The following is a 16749-nucleotide window of genomic DNA, read 5'->3' as shown; positions in this document are numbered from 1 at the left end:
CTCGATACCTGTGAGTTTCGCTATCCACACTCTTTCCACTATGGCTGCATTCCTTAGCCTTTTGCCCTTCGTGGCCGCTGCTGTCGCATTCGCACAGAGCCCCTCCGCGACTGTCAGCTGGAACAATGTCACTGGCACTGCGAACCAGGCGTTTCCCACCGACGTCGGTTTCCTTGGGACCATGGGCTATGGCGAGCAGCCGTACAACGCCCAGAATGACAAGCTGAACTCTAGCGAGTTCTTACAGACTTACGGTATCGAGACTCGCTGGAAGCCCAAAGACGCTGACCAGGACAAGGCGAACTCGGACGACATTTTCCGCAACCTCGGTACTACGTCTCCGTACCGCGCTGCTGACGATCTCTTTCCCGAGACCAACCAGTATCGTAATTTGCCCGACGAGTGCGTGATCAAGCAGGTCCACGTCGTTCATCGCCATGGTGCCCGCTACCCCACCAGCGAAACTAGCGAGGGTGCGCCCATGTTTGGCGAGGTGATTGCAAATGCCACCAAGGATAATAAGCTCGGGGCTTCGGGCGACCTCGATTTCCTGAAGCAATGGAAGTACCCTATCGGCGCTGAGGTGCTTGTGCACCAGGGCGCTCAGGAGCTGTTTGACTCTGGTGTAAAAATGTTTTACGACTATGGCAAGCTACTCGATAACAAGACCGACCACAAGATTGTAGTCCGCACCACTTCGCAGAGCCGTATGCTCGACAGTGCCCGCTACTGGACCCTTGGTTTCTTTGGCTGGAACGCGCCCCAGCAGGTCGACATTGAGGTACTCACTGAGTACGAGAACCAGAACAACTCGCTTGCGCCCTACGAGGTGTGTACCAATAGCAACAAGGATTCGTTCCGTATCGGTGACGCTCTCGCCGTTCAATGGCGTGAGAAGTACACTGCAGATGCTGTTAAGCGACTGCAGCCGATGCTCAAGGGCGTTAAACTTAACGCGAAGCTTGTGTACGGTATGATGAGCCTTTGCGCGTATGAGACTGTCGGCGTTGGTTACTCCAACTTCTGCAATCTGTTTACCAAGAAGGAGTACGAGGGCTACGAATATGACATCGACCTCCAGTTCCAGGGCGACTATGGCTTTATGAACCCTACCGGCAAAGCCCAGGGAGTGAGCCTTGCTAACGAAGTAATTGACCGCATGAGCCAGACGGAGTTTGATCAGGCTGCCGGTCTCGAGAACACGACGCTGAACAAGAACAAGACTTATTTCCCCGTCGACCAGCGCCTTTACGTCGACTTTACCCACGACGACGTGATTCAGTCTCTTCTTACTGCGTTTAACTACTCGCAGGTAGCCGACTATCTCCCCATCGACAAGCCAGACCCCAATCGCCGCTACCGTTCCAGTCGTGTGACGCCGTTTGGTGCCCGTCTTGTCTTTGAGGTCATGGACTGTGGCAAGTCTGGTAATGCGACTCGTTACTTGCGTACCAAGATTAACGAAGCCGTGGTGCCCATGGACCAGGACCAGGGCTGCTCTGAGACCAAGCCGAATGGTCTCTGCAAATTTAATGAGTTTATCAATCACCAGAAGCAGAATGCCATCAAGGACGCCAAGTTCCAACTTGTGTGCTTTGGCAAAAACGGTACCGACTTTACCGTTACTGGTCCTGTCACGAACGGTACCGTTTAATTTGCTTTTTTTCTATGCCAATGTTGTTCTGTGCTGCTAGTAAATTCCATTAACTTGGTAGTTTTAATGTATAAATGTGGAGTATTTACATAATAATGGAGTCTATGATGTGCTGGGTGTATGTCGGAATGGATCGCAATTCTCGGACGGGGCACAGCAAAAATCTCATAGCGCTATCGTATGAAGCAATGCATATACACCCCCCGCTGGAAGCAAAATGAAGATGCTTTTTGCGAATACACACGACTCGCTTTCATGTTATTGGTATTGTTATGGTTATGAATACAATTCTTTTTTCTTTTCTTTTTCTATTTGATTTGGCGGCAAATCTTTCCCTCTCTAGTAGCTGATCGTACTGAACCAAAGCAGGAGACAGGTGGAAGCTGATGCTTTACCGTCATTGATAGTAGCCAACTCGGTGCACCGTGCATTGTCGGCCAATGCGCAAAATTACCGCTCTTGCACGTGATGCGTCCGGCCGAAGCGGCGTAGAGACCGCCGCCGCGTTGCGGGTCCACTCAAGTCCACTATATTTGCTCATCATGACCCTGCCCAAACAGTCGCTCTTCAAGAAGGTGTACGTTGAAAAAAATCTACTTACATTTTCAGTGTGCCCGTTGAGGTTTACCCTATTGTTTTCATCACGGCATTTGCTGTGGTCGGCGCATCGTGGTACTTGACCCGTCTCGCTCGCGCTCCCGAAGTCATCTGGGACAAGAAAGTACGTTTATCCTAATTGCAATGTATTAACATGAAGAACAACCCAACTCCATGGAACAATGTCGAGAGCGGCACTCTGTGCAAGATTATGAACATTAACGTAGGTTTTTTTTTACTGTGTACTTACTTCAGGGTAAATTCGACAAGCAGTACAGGCGTGACCGCTTGTAAAGGGGGATTAACTATATTAGCCCCCCACTCACTCACAATTCCCTAATAGTTCATATCCAAGTTTGTTGGCGCGCAATGAATTTTTTCGTGGATGATTCAACCTCTTGTCTGCAATTACAACTAATACAGGTACGGTATAATTCGGTAAGGTACTTTTTTGCACTGCATCTGTCAGCATCGGTGCAGAATAATGCATACGTACATATACGTCCCAGCTGGTAATTAAACGGTACATGTCAGCATGGTCCCAAAAGCGTATGTGTACGTACTCTTCGCCGTATTTGCTCTTGCATGCCTCATCGTCGCGGAGCTGGCGATGCACAAGAAGAACAGCAAAATATACAACGTAAAAATAGGGGATTGGTGTCGCAAATCCACAAGGAAAGCACCAAGCCCAAGCCATCAGCCAATCGCCCAAATAGTTGGGATGTCGACTGCAGCCCCACCACCCCGACGTGATCAATTTTCGGCCGGTGGCAGTAGTCATGTACTGGAGGTCTGTGTGTCAGCATTGTGTGGCATACGGACTCTTTGGGTTGCGCCCCGAACGGAAATCATTCTTTTCGACATTTGCGGTGCGAAATATGTAAAAACCGGTCACCTGCAAGGTGAGGATAGCAAGCACACCAAATACACCGAGATGCACCGGGGTGAATGCCAAATAGCGCGCTTGCAAGCTGTACGTAAAGGGTACCCATGCAAGGTCACCGACACTCAGCATGAACCCAAATCCGTCCGTCGTGATATCCATTTGAGATAAGATAGTCGGCTCATGCGCGAGGGAGTCCACGACATACCAAGTATGGAAGAACAGCACAAGTAGAATGCCATACGATACATGTCCATACAAAGTGTATTGCTTGCAAACACAGCTGATATCCATAATGACCCAAAGAATGAGGCCTGGACGGAGCTCGTTGAACGTCTTGATGTCAAATGAACCAACGCGCGGGTTCAATTCCCGGCCAATAAACCAATCAAACAACACATTACCGCTATTACCTCCCAGTGCAAGAAGCTTGTTCCCACAAAAAGAAGCAAAGTAAACGTAGCATGCTTGTACAAATGCGTTTACAAGTGCAGCCGTGACCAAACCGGGCCAATGATCGTACGCAAAGGTGAATGCGGCAGGCCCATACACAGCCACATACAGTGACACTGAACCTAGTGCAATCATTCCTGTAGAGAGCGCTGAGGGTCAGTTTACACGTTATACTCACCATTTATCTTGTATTGCAAGCGGTTACCGGTGCGGAGAGCGAGCCCTTCGAGCCATTTCCCGGGTAGGACCAGCCATGCCAATACACAGTACACATACCATCCAAAGTATAGGCACCATGCAGTGGTATCCGTAAAGCTTTCAATAAACTGACGCTTTGCATTTGCAAAAAAGGCGTCCGTATTCGTGACTGGCAGGGAAAGCGCACACCCAATGTTGTCATCGCAAGCAAATGTGAAATAATAGATCGTCAGTGGGACAGTTGTGGAAATGAACAGCGCTCCCCAAAGTCCGCCAAACTCAAGCTTGTGCGACTTGGGCGCCAGCACTTCGCCTGCTGCACTGTGTTGCGTCATGGCGGGATGCAAGGCTCGTATCAGGCCATTTTGCGTGGGGTACATACTCCACAACCTCCACTTGCATTTCTGCAACGCACGGTTTGGGCGATGCGTTGTGCCATTGCTGTTTGGTGGGCGCTTGCGCTCTTATCGACCGGCAGCGTTCAGTGCAAACGTTCAGGGCCAGAAAAACAGTATGTATTTGATGCCATCGCATCACCTGGACATACAATAGCGTTGCAAGAATGTCCGTCTGTAGAAACGCCGCGCGAATTTCACGTTGCGATCATTGGCGCAGGCGCATCGGGGACCTCTGCAGCATACTTGCTTTCCCAAGCTGAGAAACAATGGAGGAACCAGGGTATATCTGGATGTGATAATTTTACGAGAGAATACCGCTTGCAAACGACGGTGTATGAACGAAACCAGCGGGTGGGAGGACGAGTTGAATCAATTTGGCCACTGGACAACGAAAAATACGCACCTGTAGAGCTAGGCGCGAGTATCTTTGCAAGTGTGAATTACAACATGGTCCAGGCTTTAAACACGTTCAATCTTTCTAGCACCGTCCGCGAGCCAGGCATCGACAATTATCTCGGTATTTGGAATGGCAAAAAATTTCTTGTGGACGACTACGATGGGTCGAAATGGAGCCTAGCAAATATGTACTGGCGATATGGGTACAGTATTGCAAGAGCGCTTGCGCTCATAGAAAAGGCAATTGTTGCATTTTCCCGTATCTATTCGCCCCAGTTCCTGCACAACCGCGCACCGAAAAACACCCATGCATCCAAGTCTGGTTATCCATGGGTGTCAGTGAGCGAGTTAGTGTCGAGCATCAAGTCTGAGAGCCTTGCGAAACAAACATTGCGTGATTATCTTATACATGAGCATGTATCAAAGCAATTTGCAGAAGAAATAGGGGCGGCCGCAACGCGTGGGAACTATGCTCAAGATGCCGACCAAATTCATGCGTTCGCAGGGCTTGTCTCGATGGCTGCATCCGAGACTGCGTCAATCCAGGGCGGGAATAGTAAGTTGTTTGAGCATATGCTTGAACAAAGTGGTGCAGTCGTGCGCAGAGGACGAGAAGGTGATGTTACTGGGATTATGAAAGTAAGTGCGTACCAAAGTGCTCCTCGTTGGTGGGTTGGAACACGCGATGGCTATGGCCAAGAGTTTGATGCAGTGATTATAGCAGCCCCATGGCTCGAGTCTGGCATTACTTTACTTAATACCGAGGCAGTGGTACCAGCATACGAATACCAAAATATGCATGTCACTGTGGTCGTCACAGACGCCGCGCAGCCGGACCCAGTGTACTTTGGCTATCCGGACTCTTACAAGGATGTACCTCGCACAATTCTCACAACTCCAACTGAGCATCCCACATTTCTGTCGCTTGCCTATGTGCAGACAATGGAAAATGTTGTGTACGGACAGGCGTGGAAGAAGCTTCACGTTGTTAAGCTCTTTTCGCATGCGCGCATGGAGCGAGACGAACTTCAGCGCATCTTTGGACACGGGAAGATTGTGTGGACATACGAAAAGGAGTGGGCAGCTTTTCCCAAATTGACCCCAACCAATACGTTGGGGTTTTTTGTTGTGGATGAAGGTATGTACAACATCAACGCAATGGAGCGGCTCGTGTCTACCATGGAGACGAGCATTGTTGCCGCAAAAAATGTAGCAGCACTATTGCTGCAACGATGGTTAGGCACTAGAATGGTGCTCGGCTACCACTGCAAATGGGATGAGGGCACACCCCTGGTCGCTACAAAATGGGCGGGATGGGGCTGTCTAAGCAGTTAGCAAATAGCCACAAAAAGAAACGACATTCTCTTCTACGTCAAATACGGCCATTCCGAATCGTGCACTGTGAAAATGCAGCGCTTAGACGCGCGTGACCTTCTCGAGGACTGGTGTTAGTATGCAAGTGCGCGCCAAAATACGTACTGACGTCGTGGGCAACTTCGCTAAAGTCCGTGCCCTGGATCTCCGCGGCAATACCCACGAGAGCTTTGCGCAGCGCGTCTTTCGACGAGGCGTAAAGCATCTTTTGCTTTACCTTTGCATCGTCAGGAGACCAACTGTAGAAACAAATCTTGTTTCGCTTGCCTTCGCCGGGCTTCTCGTACTCAAAGTCGTAAATAGCGTAACGACATTCGCCGGCTGGCAAGTCAGCTAGAAAATCATCGTAGTCCGTCGAATCATTGGTCTTGGCCACTACGATCTCGGTATTGTCAGAAGAAAGCTCGTAGATGATGTACTTGCTTTTCCTGCCAATCTTGAGCTTCTGAAAGTCCTCAATGCAAGCTTGGTTTACTTTCACACCGGAAGACTGGGTGCAATTGTTAGTACGCTTTCTAGGGGCAGGATCATGTACACACCATGGTGGTTTCGTCAACTGTGCCTGTTTTCGATTTGTGCGCTTGTTTCACTGGACACGTGTTACAACGTATCAACGCAACGCAACATGGTCTTGCCCGCCCGCCAGCAGTGCACTGACATAGCACGTGACATCTCCACACATTCATGCCTCCCGCCATGGTGGAAGCGGCACACAGGCGCAGCTAAACTAGTATTGTTCTTCCTAAGCTCTTAGGTAGCAGTACATAAAAGATTTTAAAATAATATGGCGAATGCCTGCTATATTATGAAGAGTTGTTTAAAAAAAATGTGGCTAGCCGGAATCGAACCGGCGTCTCATCGGTAATTGTTGTAGATGAATTATATCCAAACCACAACGATACGTACTGACCACTATACTATAGCCACCAAGCTTACGACACATTTACACCAATGCCTATTTAATTCAAAAGTGCGAATATATGCACGAGCGCTTCTCCGTGGCTAATTTATTTTTCCTGATAGGCGTTCTTTTGGCGGCAAATGACTGGCTGTACGTGGCGGAAACTAAAATTTATCGCGTGGCACCTGCAATGCCCGTCCAGTGGTCTTGCCCCCTGCAGCGTGCGTTGGGCCCTTTCGCATAAGCCGCTGGATTCGTCCTTACTATTCCTCTGCTGCTTTTGCCTTGAACAGCATAGCTCCCTTCTATTCTTAACTTGAATATGACGGAACTTCGTAGGAAGTTGGTAATCGTTGGAGACGGTGCATGTGGTAAAACATGTTTGTTGATTGTGTTTAGCAAGGTACGTTTTCACAAATGCGATGACGTGGCTGCGTTCTAGTCATGTCACCGTGTTTTGTGCCGGAGCTTGTACTGACATGAGTTGCACTCCTTGCACGCATGTGCTGGCTTGATTTGCTTTTTACTACAATAGGGTACTTTCCCCGAGGTACGTTTTACAGAGTTGCTCTGTGGCGATTCAGTATACTGACACATTGTTCAGGTTTATGTCCCCACCGTTTTCGAAAACTATGTGGCTGATGTTGAAGTTGATGGACGTCATGTCGAGCTCGCGCTCTGGGATACTGCCGGTCAGGAAGACTACGATCGGCTGCGTCCACTCTCTTACCCCGACTCTCATGTCATCTTGATCTGCTTTGCTGTCGATTCTCCGGACAGTCTTGACAATGTGCAGGAAAAATGGATTTCAGAGGTACTGCATTTTTGTCAAAATCTCCCAATCATCCTCGTGGGTTGTAAGAAGGACCTTCGCCGCGATCCCAAGATCATTGAAGAACTCCGTAAGACGAGCCAGCGCCCCGTTACTCCCGATGAGGGCATGGCCGTCGCTTCCAAAATTGGTGCTGTGCGCTACTTGGAATGCAGTGCGAAAACTGGCGAGGGCGTCCGGGAAGTTTTCGAACATGCTACGCGAGCTGCACTTATACAGAGGCCCCGCGGGAGCCGCAGCAAGTCCAAGTGCGTTTTGCTCTGAGCATCTTATCTTCATCCTCCCCTATAATTTCTGTTCCTACAAAACACTTGGATGACACCACCCAGGTCTCTGCGGCCGTACATATTGCGACAAAAAGTTCTTGCGTTGCCATGCTATTGTCTACCAGGTATGCAGGCCTGCGGTACTAGTGCCACTCTTTGTAGTGACTTAGGCCTGCCAACTGTTTTACATAGAAAAAATTTAGCGGCTTCATTCCGTGCCTCGGCAAGCTACGGCATTGCCGGGTAGGATTGCGCGACACTGCAGCGCAGCTACCGTATAATGTACACTATATAATTCATTCCGGAGCTGGCGTACCACCATGCGTATCTTACGACTTTCTATAGCACTGCAGCAATTATTCTAGCACGATGTATCGTTCCAAAATTGCATCATTTGTCGAGGTAAAAACTGTCGGGCCGGCTTCGTTGTGGCAAAGCGAGCAAGTACGATTTGCTCACGTGCGGGTCAGCCTAGACGTCCCTGCGACCTGTCACTTTATTAATTCGCCGTGTGCACTGCGAGTTTTTATATCCCATGGCACTTTCTGTAGTGGCATGGCTACAGCGCGCAGTGAGTCGAAATAAGTCGACGGCATTGCTGGCAGTCGCGCTCATATTTTTATTGATCATCGTGCCGCTCCAATTGCACCAGAATGTGAGGACCATGATTCACGACAAAGCCATCGAACTGAGCAATGAAATGGCACGACCTGTTGCCGCATTGTCAGGGCATTGGGGGAATAATATTGATATCGACGCACTTGCGCGGAAGCCGCCGGAAATGCATGTCGACCGCTCGCGCACTACCCGCTGTACTGTTGCAGCGCCAGTGTACGACGCAAAGGGCAAACAGCGCCCGTTGGTGCAGTACGCTCTTATGATTGATGCAGGCAGCACAGGAAGCCGTATTCATGTGTACAAGTTTAATTACTGCAACGATTCGCCAGAGCTGGAGCTGGAGCATTTTGACCACTTGGAGCCGGGTTTGTCTTTCTACAAAATGGATTCCAGAGACGCTGCAGCTTCGCTGCGCCCACTTCTAGATCGTGCCATGCAAATTATCCCGCAAAAATTGCAAGCATGTTCTCCTGTGACAGTGAAGGCGACTGCTGGACTGCGACTGCTTCCAGGCACGCAGAGCACAGAGATTATTAGCGCAGTTCGTCGTTTGCTTGAGAAAGATTACCCATTTCCTATTGCCGATGGGAATCATGCTCCTGGTACCAGGGGTTCAGGCGTGGAAATCATGGATGGACGTGAAGAAGGCGTTTTTGCGTGGATCACTGTCAATTACCTACTTAATCTCATTGGCAGCAAAGGCAAAGGCACGAAATATCCTTCGCGCACCGCAGCTGTGCTCGACCTTGGCGGTGGATCCACGCAGATTGTGTTTGAACCACGCATGTCAGAGCCTATGCAACAACTGCATCCCGGCGAACATGTGTATGAGTTGCACGACTTCGAAAACAAGACGTTCACTTTGTATCAGAATTCCTACTTGGGCTTCGGTCTTAAGGAGGCACGTCATGCGGTCAATTCGCTCACTGCGTTTGCGCATTTGCGCGCTCATCCCAGCGCCGTACATGTGCGAGACAAGCCAGAGCACGTGCCAGCTCCTTGGACTGCACTTTCGCCCTTCAATACACGCATTCCCAGTCCATGTTACACTCATGGCCAAAAGAAACAGACACTAGTGTCTTTTCCGACATTCTCCTCACCTGCAAATGTCACATTTGAAGGCACAACCCGTGGCTTTGAAGCGTGTGCACGCATTGTTGAGGTGGTCATGGACAAAGACGCAGAATGTGCGCAAGCCCCGTGCTCCTTTGCCGGCGTGTATCAGCCTTCGCTGTCCGAAGCTTTCAAGGGCTCACCCATTATTGCACTGTCCTACTTTTACGACAGAATTGCGCCTCTTGGCTTGGGCCCTACCTTCACGTTGGGCCACCTGAAAAACTTGGCTAAGCGTGTCTGCTCTACTCCCCCGTTATGGAGCACGTATAAATCGCCGGCTTTTTCGGAGGGGGCGCTCGCTGAAATGCATGCGCGCCCGGAACTTTGCTTGGATTTGACGTACATGTACACACTTTTCAAGTTGGGCTACGAGCTGGACGATTCACGCTCCATCACTTTGGCGAAAAAAGTTGGCGACTTTGAATTGGGATGGGCGCTTGGGGCGCAGCTTGCCGTTCTGCAACAGGGGGTCTTGTGCAAATAATGCTTGCGGACAAGGTGAACTGGTTTACGAAGCACCCAGATTCCGAAGACGCGCTTCCGTTGCTGCACGAATCTCGTCGCGTCCTGCACGCGCAGAACTACCCGGTTTGTTCTTTGGCGTATTGGTGGCCATGCTGCTGCTCCCTGTGGTTTGACCGCGCGCAAAAGGCCACCCGCTAAAGATGCTCGAAGAGCCGCCCAGCGTTTGACCACCACGCGGCCCTGGCGTACGCCTATTCTGCATTCGCTGCACAAGTTGCCGCAGGAACAATGGAGTAGAGAGATAGGGTGTAACATTTCGGGCGATGTACAAATGAATGTTACGGCGCCTGCCTGCTTGGAGTCCTGGAATGGTGTATGGCGCACGGCGCACCGTGTACCATATCAGAGCCGAAACCATACCAGTGACACCTTGGATAGCAAGCGCTGGACCCCCCATGACGAGATCGATACCAATGTTGACGTAGGGAATGTACTGCGCTTTCACAGTGGCCAAGCCCATTATAGAAACCTGCGCTTCCGGTCGGTACGCAGCCCAAATACATGTGAGTGCGTTCAAGAATGGGTGGAAAAGAATAAGGCTTCTCAGCGGATAGTTTAAAGCCTTTCATCAGCATTCTGTATGTATACGCACCATAATGAGCGCCGATATAATTGTCATGCCCCATGCATAATCGATCGAGTCGCCGAAAAAGCGCTGGTCTTCAATTTCCTTGGATGTGCGTCTGGCGTCAGTGCATCTCGTAGCTAATACGCACATAAAAAATACTGTATTAAATAGCATCGCCAGACCCTCGCCACCGTACAAAAATGCAGTCACAACCCGCCATACCTGCCATTTGCGCCACACGAGCGGCCAGAGCAGCATGATGCGATATGGAGAAACAAGTTTGGCCAGCACTGGAAGTGTCACTGCAAGCTCACCAGCTAGCAGAACCCTGGTAAGAGGCGGGAGGCTTTGTCTGTGCGTTAATACCAAACATGCACGCGCACGTACACGAGATCCATGTTGGATGCAGAGGCCAAGATGCGGAGGTGCCAAGTGGAAGGATGTGTGGAGGTGCGTCCATTTTTGGCCACGAACATGCACGACACGTTGCTCTCCAGTTTCCGGCTCGAACGAGTGATTAATGAAGGTACGCGTTGGGACGTAGCAGCTACTCACACTCAGATCCACGCGCAAAGTCTATTAATCTTTTGGGCGAATGTACGAATGGACAAAACGAGAAAGTGCCTGCGGTGCTGCTGATGGAAAAGGCCCATTATAGCAGAGAGTTTATAGACTTGCTCCAGCAAGGCCCTACCGCAGCATTCTTGCGCCTTGAGAGTATTGGACAGAATGACGTTTACCATTGGGTATTTGGATGGACGAACGAAGATACCAAGAGTGACGCCAATTCTAAAATGACACTCATCTGTCCCGCAGCGCCAGAAGTCGTCGTCAAGTACAGTGCCCAAGAGCGACGCTTGATTGTAGAGACCCAAGAAATCTACCAACGTGTAACTCACCCGTGGATTGAGTCCATTCCTGCGTCCAAGACTGCGTGGGTTGGTAATATCTTGGACGGGGTCAAGGAGCGCAGTTCAGTCTTGTATCGCGACGACGATCCGCGCTTTGGATTTGTCGTAAGTGGTTTATTTGATTGCTTGCTTACCCCAGCTGCTGCCGGACATGAAGTGGGATAGGCGCACTCTTTCGTCCTTGTACCTCGTTGCGATTGTACAAGACGCGAATTTAAAGAACTTGCGCGATTTGACCAAAGCGCATATTCCGATGCTGCGCAATATACAGAAAGCGGGTGCTCAAGTTGCGACGGAAACATATGGACTCCTTAAGCCAAGCACAGATGGCACATGCTCGTCATTGCGCTGTTACTTGCATTATATGCCGACATTTTTGTACGTGCTCCGCCGACTATTTACTGACGAGAGTCATTTGCACATACACATTTTGTCGGTTAACTATGTGCAGCATCCAGGCGCTATTGTGGGTCAGGCGCAGCTCCTCGACGACGTGATCAGCTTATTGGAATTGGGTGTTGATTTCCAGCAGCGAACACTGGGGTACGCACTCACGGAAAATCATGGTCTATTTCGAACTCTTTTGGATGCAGGATATGGGAGCACATAACACTACAATACGATCTAGACATGCGCGTGCGATGCACAAAAAGCAGCTGCAAGCACGTTTAAAAAGCCGTGCATTTATCAACTTGATAGTTATCTAGCGAGGCCAGTAAAGTAACAGTACACGAAAGACCCTGTAACTCAGTTGGTTAGAGTGTGGAGCTAATACCTTTGTGTTACTCCAAAGCCGCCAGTTCGAGCCTGGTCAGGGTCACTTTATTTTTGTTGTGTTGATGTGCATTCTTTTTTTGGTCTACGACACTACGTTTTGCGCATTTGCCAACGCACATATTACATGCTCATCATATAAAAGACCGCGATGGGTATAGGTTTATCGTCTTGTGCGTTTTTTCTCAGCATCCAGATCCTTGTTCTGCCCTTCGCTGCCTGATTGCTCCGTCGTTGACGATGCGGCAGGTTTACGCACAATTCCCAGCGCAGAAGCAGTCTTGCGTTTCCGCTTCGATACCGAGCCTCGTGGCTTAGCTTTCGGAATAGACGAGAGCAATGCACGATTTTCAGTCGGCGGTTTTATGTTAGCCTTTTCCTCGGCTGCCCTATCGTAGTTAGCCAATGTGACAAACACGTACCTTCGAAAAGCTGCGAGTTCATACTCGACCTGCTCCTTTTTCTTCTGCTCGCGGCGTTTCTTGTCCAGCTCAATACTTGCCAAAAAGTCCGATTCCGATTCGTCGAGCCCTCTGTACCGATTTGCATTCTTGAACATGGCATCCATCTGTTCTTGTTTCAAATCCTGCTGTTCTTGGAGTCGCTGTGTGTTAGTATGTCTATCACTTACTTCGTACAAAGGCCGCGGGTCATATTTCTCCTCGATCGCATCAGGCTCCGGCGGCGCTTCTCCCATGCTTCGTGCATAAGTTTATGCAGAGACGCGTACATACCGTTCATATGCTTCCTTAATCTGGCGCTCGCGGCGCTCCTGCGCCTCACTCAGCTCTACCTGGCTAACAAAGCGCGACGGAGGATTCTCCTCTGCGCTCATCGTCGTGGCCGGCAAACACGCGTGCTCAGTGGCCCGATTGGGCGCATCGGGATGTACCGCGGTGTTGGTGTCCGAAAGCCACGCAGAACTTGGCGAGTCCCTCGAACACGATTTTATGCCGCATGAGACAATAGCACCAGACAGCGCGGAAGGGGATGCCCATATATCTGAGCTCGTCCGCTTCGAGGGGGCGGATGCATATTTTGCGACGCAAGAATCTTTTTTGGCGCTGCAGCTCATTTACAGCGACGCCCAAGCGTCGGAGCTATTAACCCAATTAGAGTCTGAGATCAGTGTATACCAGGACCAGGCCTACCTCCTGGACCCCTACCTTGATCGTCTTATATCACCTTCTGCCCAAGCGCTGCAAGTGCTTATCCAACGGCAGGATCCGCTGGAGCAAGAAAAAAGAGAAACAGTTTGGCGCTACTGCCGACTTATATACGCGTACACAAAGGTGCGTGGGTACAAAATTGTAATGCGATTTCTTCCCCACGATGTAGCCGACATGCAACCGTTGATTGCATGGCTGCAACAGCTGCTGGACGAACCTGCGCGCCAAAAGAATGTGCCATGGGAAACAGTGTATATATTGCTCCTATGGCTCTCTCTCGTGGCCCTCATTCCGTTTGACCTTGAAAACGACGACGAACAGGCGTCTATAGCAGAGCGAATTGTCCACATGGCGCGTACCTACTTGTCCTATCCTGGAAAAGAACGCGACGGAGCAAGTGTTTTGCTGGGTAATATGCTTGGTCGTCGTGCTGCACAGGGCGCGCATTTCACAGCGTTTCTCCGCTGGGCCGAGTTGCGCATGCTGGCATCCTGCTCGGCATTTGAGGCCACCGGTATTTTGCAAACTCTGTGTGCGATCACGAAACATTGCGATGCACATGCAATTGGCCCACAGTACGAGGGCATCGCCGCTGTGCTTGCTCTCTACGCGCCGTGGATGTACAAAAGCGCACTGGTTGATCGGTTCCGTATCAAACTAACAGGCCGCCTAGCTATCCAGCTTCTGGCTGCCGACGCCGACGATGACAGGATCGACACACTCGTCGATGCGCTGCTGCAAGCACTATTGTACCCCGATTCCAATGTGCGGTTCAGCGCGGCAAAAGGTATTGCGCGCGTCTGCAAGCGTCTTCCCAAAGATATGAGCGCACAAGTAGTGGAGGCGATCCTCGATCAGCTGCCGGAGAATGTGCGGGGCGCGGACATCCCTGAAGCTGCCTTGGCCGCCGCGCCTCCCTCCCAGTTTGACCCCGATGTGGTCCGTGCGATGGACCTTATCGATGTAAGTGCAGTGAGCGAGGCAAGTTGGCACGGTGTTTTCTTAGCGCTTGCGGAATGCACGCGGCGCGCACTGATTTCCATCGATCTGCTTGCGCGCACAATGTACTGGACGCTGCATGGGCTCTTGTTTGACCTGCGGCGCAGCGCCAATGCGGTGGGAAACAGTGTGCGCGATGCTTGCTGCTACGTGCTTTGGGCGCTTGCACGCGTTCGAAACACCGAGTCTCTCGTGCCCTTTTTGCACAGTGTTGCACAGCGCCTCGTTGTCATTGCGACACTGGACCGCGAAGTCACGATCCGCCGCGCCGCGAGTGCTGCGTTCCAGGAATGGGTCGGACGCACAAGCCAGATTCCGTTCGGCATCCAAGTGCTGCGCAAGACGGACTTTTCTGCCGTTGGGATTCGGCGGCACGCGTACGTAGACTCTGCGCCTGCCATTGCACACTATCAAGAGTACCGGGACGCATTGCTTGCACACATCCAGCGTGTTTGTTTGGTGCATTGGGATGTGAATGTGCGTGTACTTGGTGCGATTGCACTGCAAAAAATCGTTGCGCAAGAGCGTGCATTGCTTCCGGACGTGGTGCATGTGCAAATCAAAGCGCTGGCGGAGTTTGATTCGGCGCGCGTGCACGGCGCGTTGCTTGCGCTTGTGCACATGTGTACCATCCTCGACTCGTCCCAAGCACCGCTCGCTGCAGCGGTGATGCAAGGAGTATTGGCTATCCAGCCTACGCTTTTTTCCGCACCCGGCGCGTCGCTCCTTATGGAAACTGCATGCCGTGTTGTTGCAACGTCTGCACCTCACGGCGTGACGAACAACACGGATCGTGTCTTGGAACTGCTCCATACTGCCGCAGCAAGGCCCGAGGAGAGTGTCCACGAAGCACTCGCCGAGGCCGTGGAAGCATTGCAAGGCACCCCGGTGGCCGCCGCTTTGCTCGCGCGCTTGTTAGATGCGTGGTCCGACGTTTCCCTCGACGAACAGCGCAGCGGCGCGCTGGTACTTGGCGCGCTGGGTGCGGACGGTGCAGAGCAGCGTCTTGCATTACTCTGCAACCTCTTTGATCCCCTAGCACACGTCTACGTACCCGACGTCGAGACGCGGCGCAATGCGGCGAAAGCGCTCAGCACCACGATAAAAGCGGCACCTGCGTTGTTCGCTACAGCAGCCAATGCCGCATTCATTGGTCTCACTGACTTCACTACAGACCAGCGTGGCGATGTAGGCTCTTGGGTTCGTTCCGCGTGCATTTCTGCGCTCGAGGATATGGTGCAAACGATGCGTGTGTCAAAAATGCCTATTCATCACGCGCTAATGCGTACGATATGTGTGGGAATGGTGCCGTGCGTTATGGAGCGCATTGATACGTTACGCGCAACTGCGTGCAGTGCGCTCGGCACCATTGCAGCGCACGCAGCCGACGACGAGGGCGTCCCAGCGCGGGGCATTGTATGCGCTGCGCTCGGCGCCACGCCTGCTATTTACCGCGACGCACGCACAGCATACCCAATGGTAATGCCGTTTCTTGAAATCGATTCTTACCGCGCGTCTATCCTACCGACGCTTGCCAAGACAATTGGGAGCCGCTCGGAGTCGGTAGTGAAGGATGCGTCGGATGCATTTGCACACTGGATGCAGCAAGTAGACGTCTCTCACGTTCGCAGCGTCCTGCAGGATCTTCTGCGTGCTGCTGCGTGCAATGTGCGCGATAACCGTTTGTTTGTGCCGCTCTTGCAGACCATGTATCTTGTCTTGGAGCGAGACGTGTACACTCGCGACGCGTCGCATTTCGACGGACTGTTGCTGCGTATGCTGCGTGTGGCCAATACACATATTGGCACGGTGCGAAGCATTCCGCGCATTGCTGCCGCGGCGCGCATCACCGTACAGTCGCTGCGCATTTCTACTCTGAAAGAGAGCGCGACGCAATACATTGCTGCATTCCTCACACACAGATATCCCACCGTGCGTATGCAGACCAGCGAACAACTCTTGCTGCTCTTGCAGACGGACGCTGATGTGGACGAGGCGCTAGAAGAATGCCTGCTTTCCACGCAATGGTGCACCGGCACGACGGAGCAAGTTTCCAGCCAGACAGAGCAGGTCATTGCATTGCTAAAAAACATGTTATAATGTTACAAAGATGCGGT

The 16749-nt window shown here is 51.3% G+C and overlaps 9 protein-coding genes and 2 non-coding genes across 11 annotated transcripts; 7 read left to right on the top strand and 4 right to left on the bottom strand.

Annotated features, from left to right (window-relative positions):
• Nucleotides 1-40: 40 nt before the first annotated feature.
• Nucleotides 41-1654, top strand: MVES1_001877 (uncharacterized protein; the record flags this gene model as incomplete). The annotated part of the gene is made up of 1 exon (XM_056206714.1): nt 41-1654. The coding sequence occupies one exon, from the start codon at nt 41-43 to the stop codon at nt 1652-1654; it is 1614 nt and encodes a 537-aa protein (XP_056062689.1).
• Nucleotides 1655-3050: 1396 nt separating this feature from the next.
• ERG24 (Delta(14)-sterol reductase) lies at nt 3051-4120 on the bottom strand (the record flags this gene model as incomplete). The annotated part of the gene is made up of 2 exons (XM_056206713.1): nt 3051-3736; nt 3766-4120. 2 exons carry the CDS (start codon nt 4118-4120, stop codon nt 3051-3053), a joined length of 1041 nt encoding a protein of 346 aa, XP_056062688.1.
• A 510-nt stretch (nt 4121-4630) lies between these two features.
• On the top strand, nt 4631-5914 carry MVES1_001875 (uncharacterized protein; the record flags this gene model as incomplete). Its single annotated transcript, XM_056206712.1, has 1 exon — nt 4631-5914. One exon carries the CDS (start codon nt 4631-4633, stop codon nt 5912-5914), a length of 1284 nt encoding a protein of 427 aa, XP_056062687.1.
• Nucleotides 5915-5995: 81 nt separating this feature from the next.
• Nucleotides 5996-6495, bottom strand: COF1 (cofilin; the record flags this gene model as incomplete). The annotated part of the gene is made up of 3 exons (XM_056206711.1): nt 5996-6021; nt 6059-6443; nt 6493-6495. 3 exons carry the CDS (start codon nt 6493-6495, stop codon nt 5996-5998), a joined length of 414 nt encoding a protein of 137 aa, XP_056062686.1.
• Nucleotides 6496-6780: 285 nt separating this feature from the next.
• Nucleotides 6781-6880, bottom strand: MVES1_001873. The gene has a single exon. It is a non-coding gene; the product is annotated as a tRNA-His (tRNA).
• Nucleotides 6881-7176: 296 nt separating this feature from the next.
• RHO1 (GTP-binding protein Rho1) lies at nt 7177-7950 on the top strand (the record flags this gene model as incomplete). Its single annotated transcript, XM_056206710.1, has 3 exons — nt 7177-7257; nt 7390-7404; nt 7459-7950. The coding sequence occupies 3 exons, from the start codon at nt 7177-7179 to the stop codon at nt 7948-7950; spliced, it is 588 nt and encodes a 195-aa protein (XP_056062685.1).
• A 537-nt stretch (nt 7951-8487) lies between these two features.
• On the top strand, nt 8488-10170 carry GDA1 (guanosine-diphosphatase; the record flags this gene model as incomplete). Its single annotated transcript, XM_056206709.1, has 1 exon — nt 8488-10170. The coding sequence occupies one exon, from the start codon at nt 8488-8490 to the stop codon at nt 10168-10170; it is 1683 nt and encodes a 560-aa protein (XP_056062684.1).
• A 1083-nt stretch (nt 10171-11253) lies between these two features.
• On the top strand, nt 11254-12300 carry MVES1_001870 (5'-(N(7)-methyl 5'-triphosphoguanosine)-[mRNA] diphosphatase; the record flags this gene model as incomplete). The annotated part of the gene is made up of 3 exons (XM_056206708.1): nt 11254-11305; nt 11341-11795; nt 11830-12300. The coding sequence occupies 3 exons, from the start codon at nt 11254-11256 to the stop codon at nt 12298-12300; spliced, it is 978 nt and encodes a 325-aa protein (XP_056062683.1).
• A 126-nt stretch (nt 12301-12426) lies between these two features.
• On the top strand, nt 12427-12510 carry MVES1_001869. The gene has a single exon. It is a non-coding gene; the product is annotated as a tRNA-Ile (tRNA).
• Nucleotides 12511-12627: 117 nt separating this feature from the next.
• MVES1_001868 (uncharacterized protein) lies at nt 12628-13299 on the bottom strand (the record flags this gene model as incomplete). Its single annotated transcript, XM_056206707.1, has 4 exons — nt 12628-12853; nt 12887-13053; nt 13096-13162; nt 13199-13299. The coding sequence occupies 4 exons, from the start codon at nt 13297-13299 to the stop codon at nt 12628-12630; spliced, it is 561 nt and encodes a 186-aa protein (XP_056062682.1).
• Nucleotides 13300-13414: 115 nt separating this feature from the next.
• Nucleotides 13415-16732, top strand: MVES1_001867 (uncharacterized protein; the record flags this gene model as incomplete). The annotated part of the gene is made up of 1 exon (XM_056206706.1): nt 13415-16732. One exon carries the CDS (start codon nt 13415-13417, stop codon nt 16730-16732), a length of 3318 nt encoding a protein of 1105 aa, XP_056062681.1.
• Between the last annotated feature and the right edge of the window lie 17 nt (nt 16733-16749).

The sequence above is a fragment of the Malassezia vespertilionis genome, chromosome 3 (assembly GCF_029542925.1).
Source record: "Malassezia vespertilionis chromosome 3, complete sequence".
NCBI lineage: Eukaryota > Fungi > Basidiomycota > Malasseziomycetes > Malasseziales > Malasseziaceae > Malassezia > Malassezia vespertilionis.
This window is presented reverse-complemented; position numbering and strand designations above follow the sequence as displayed.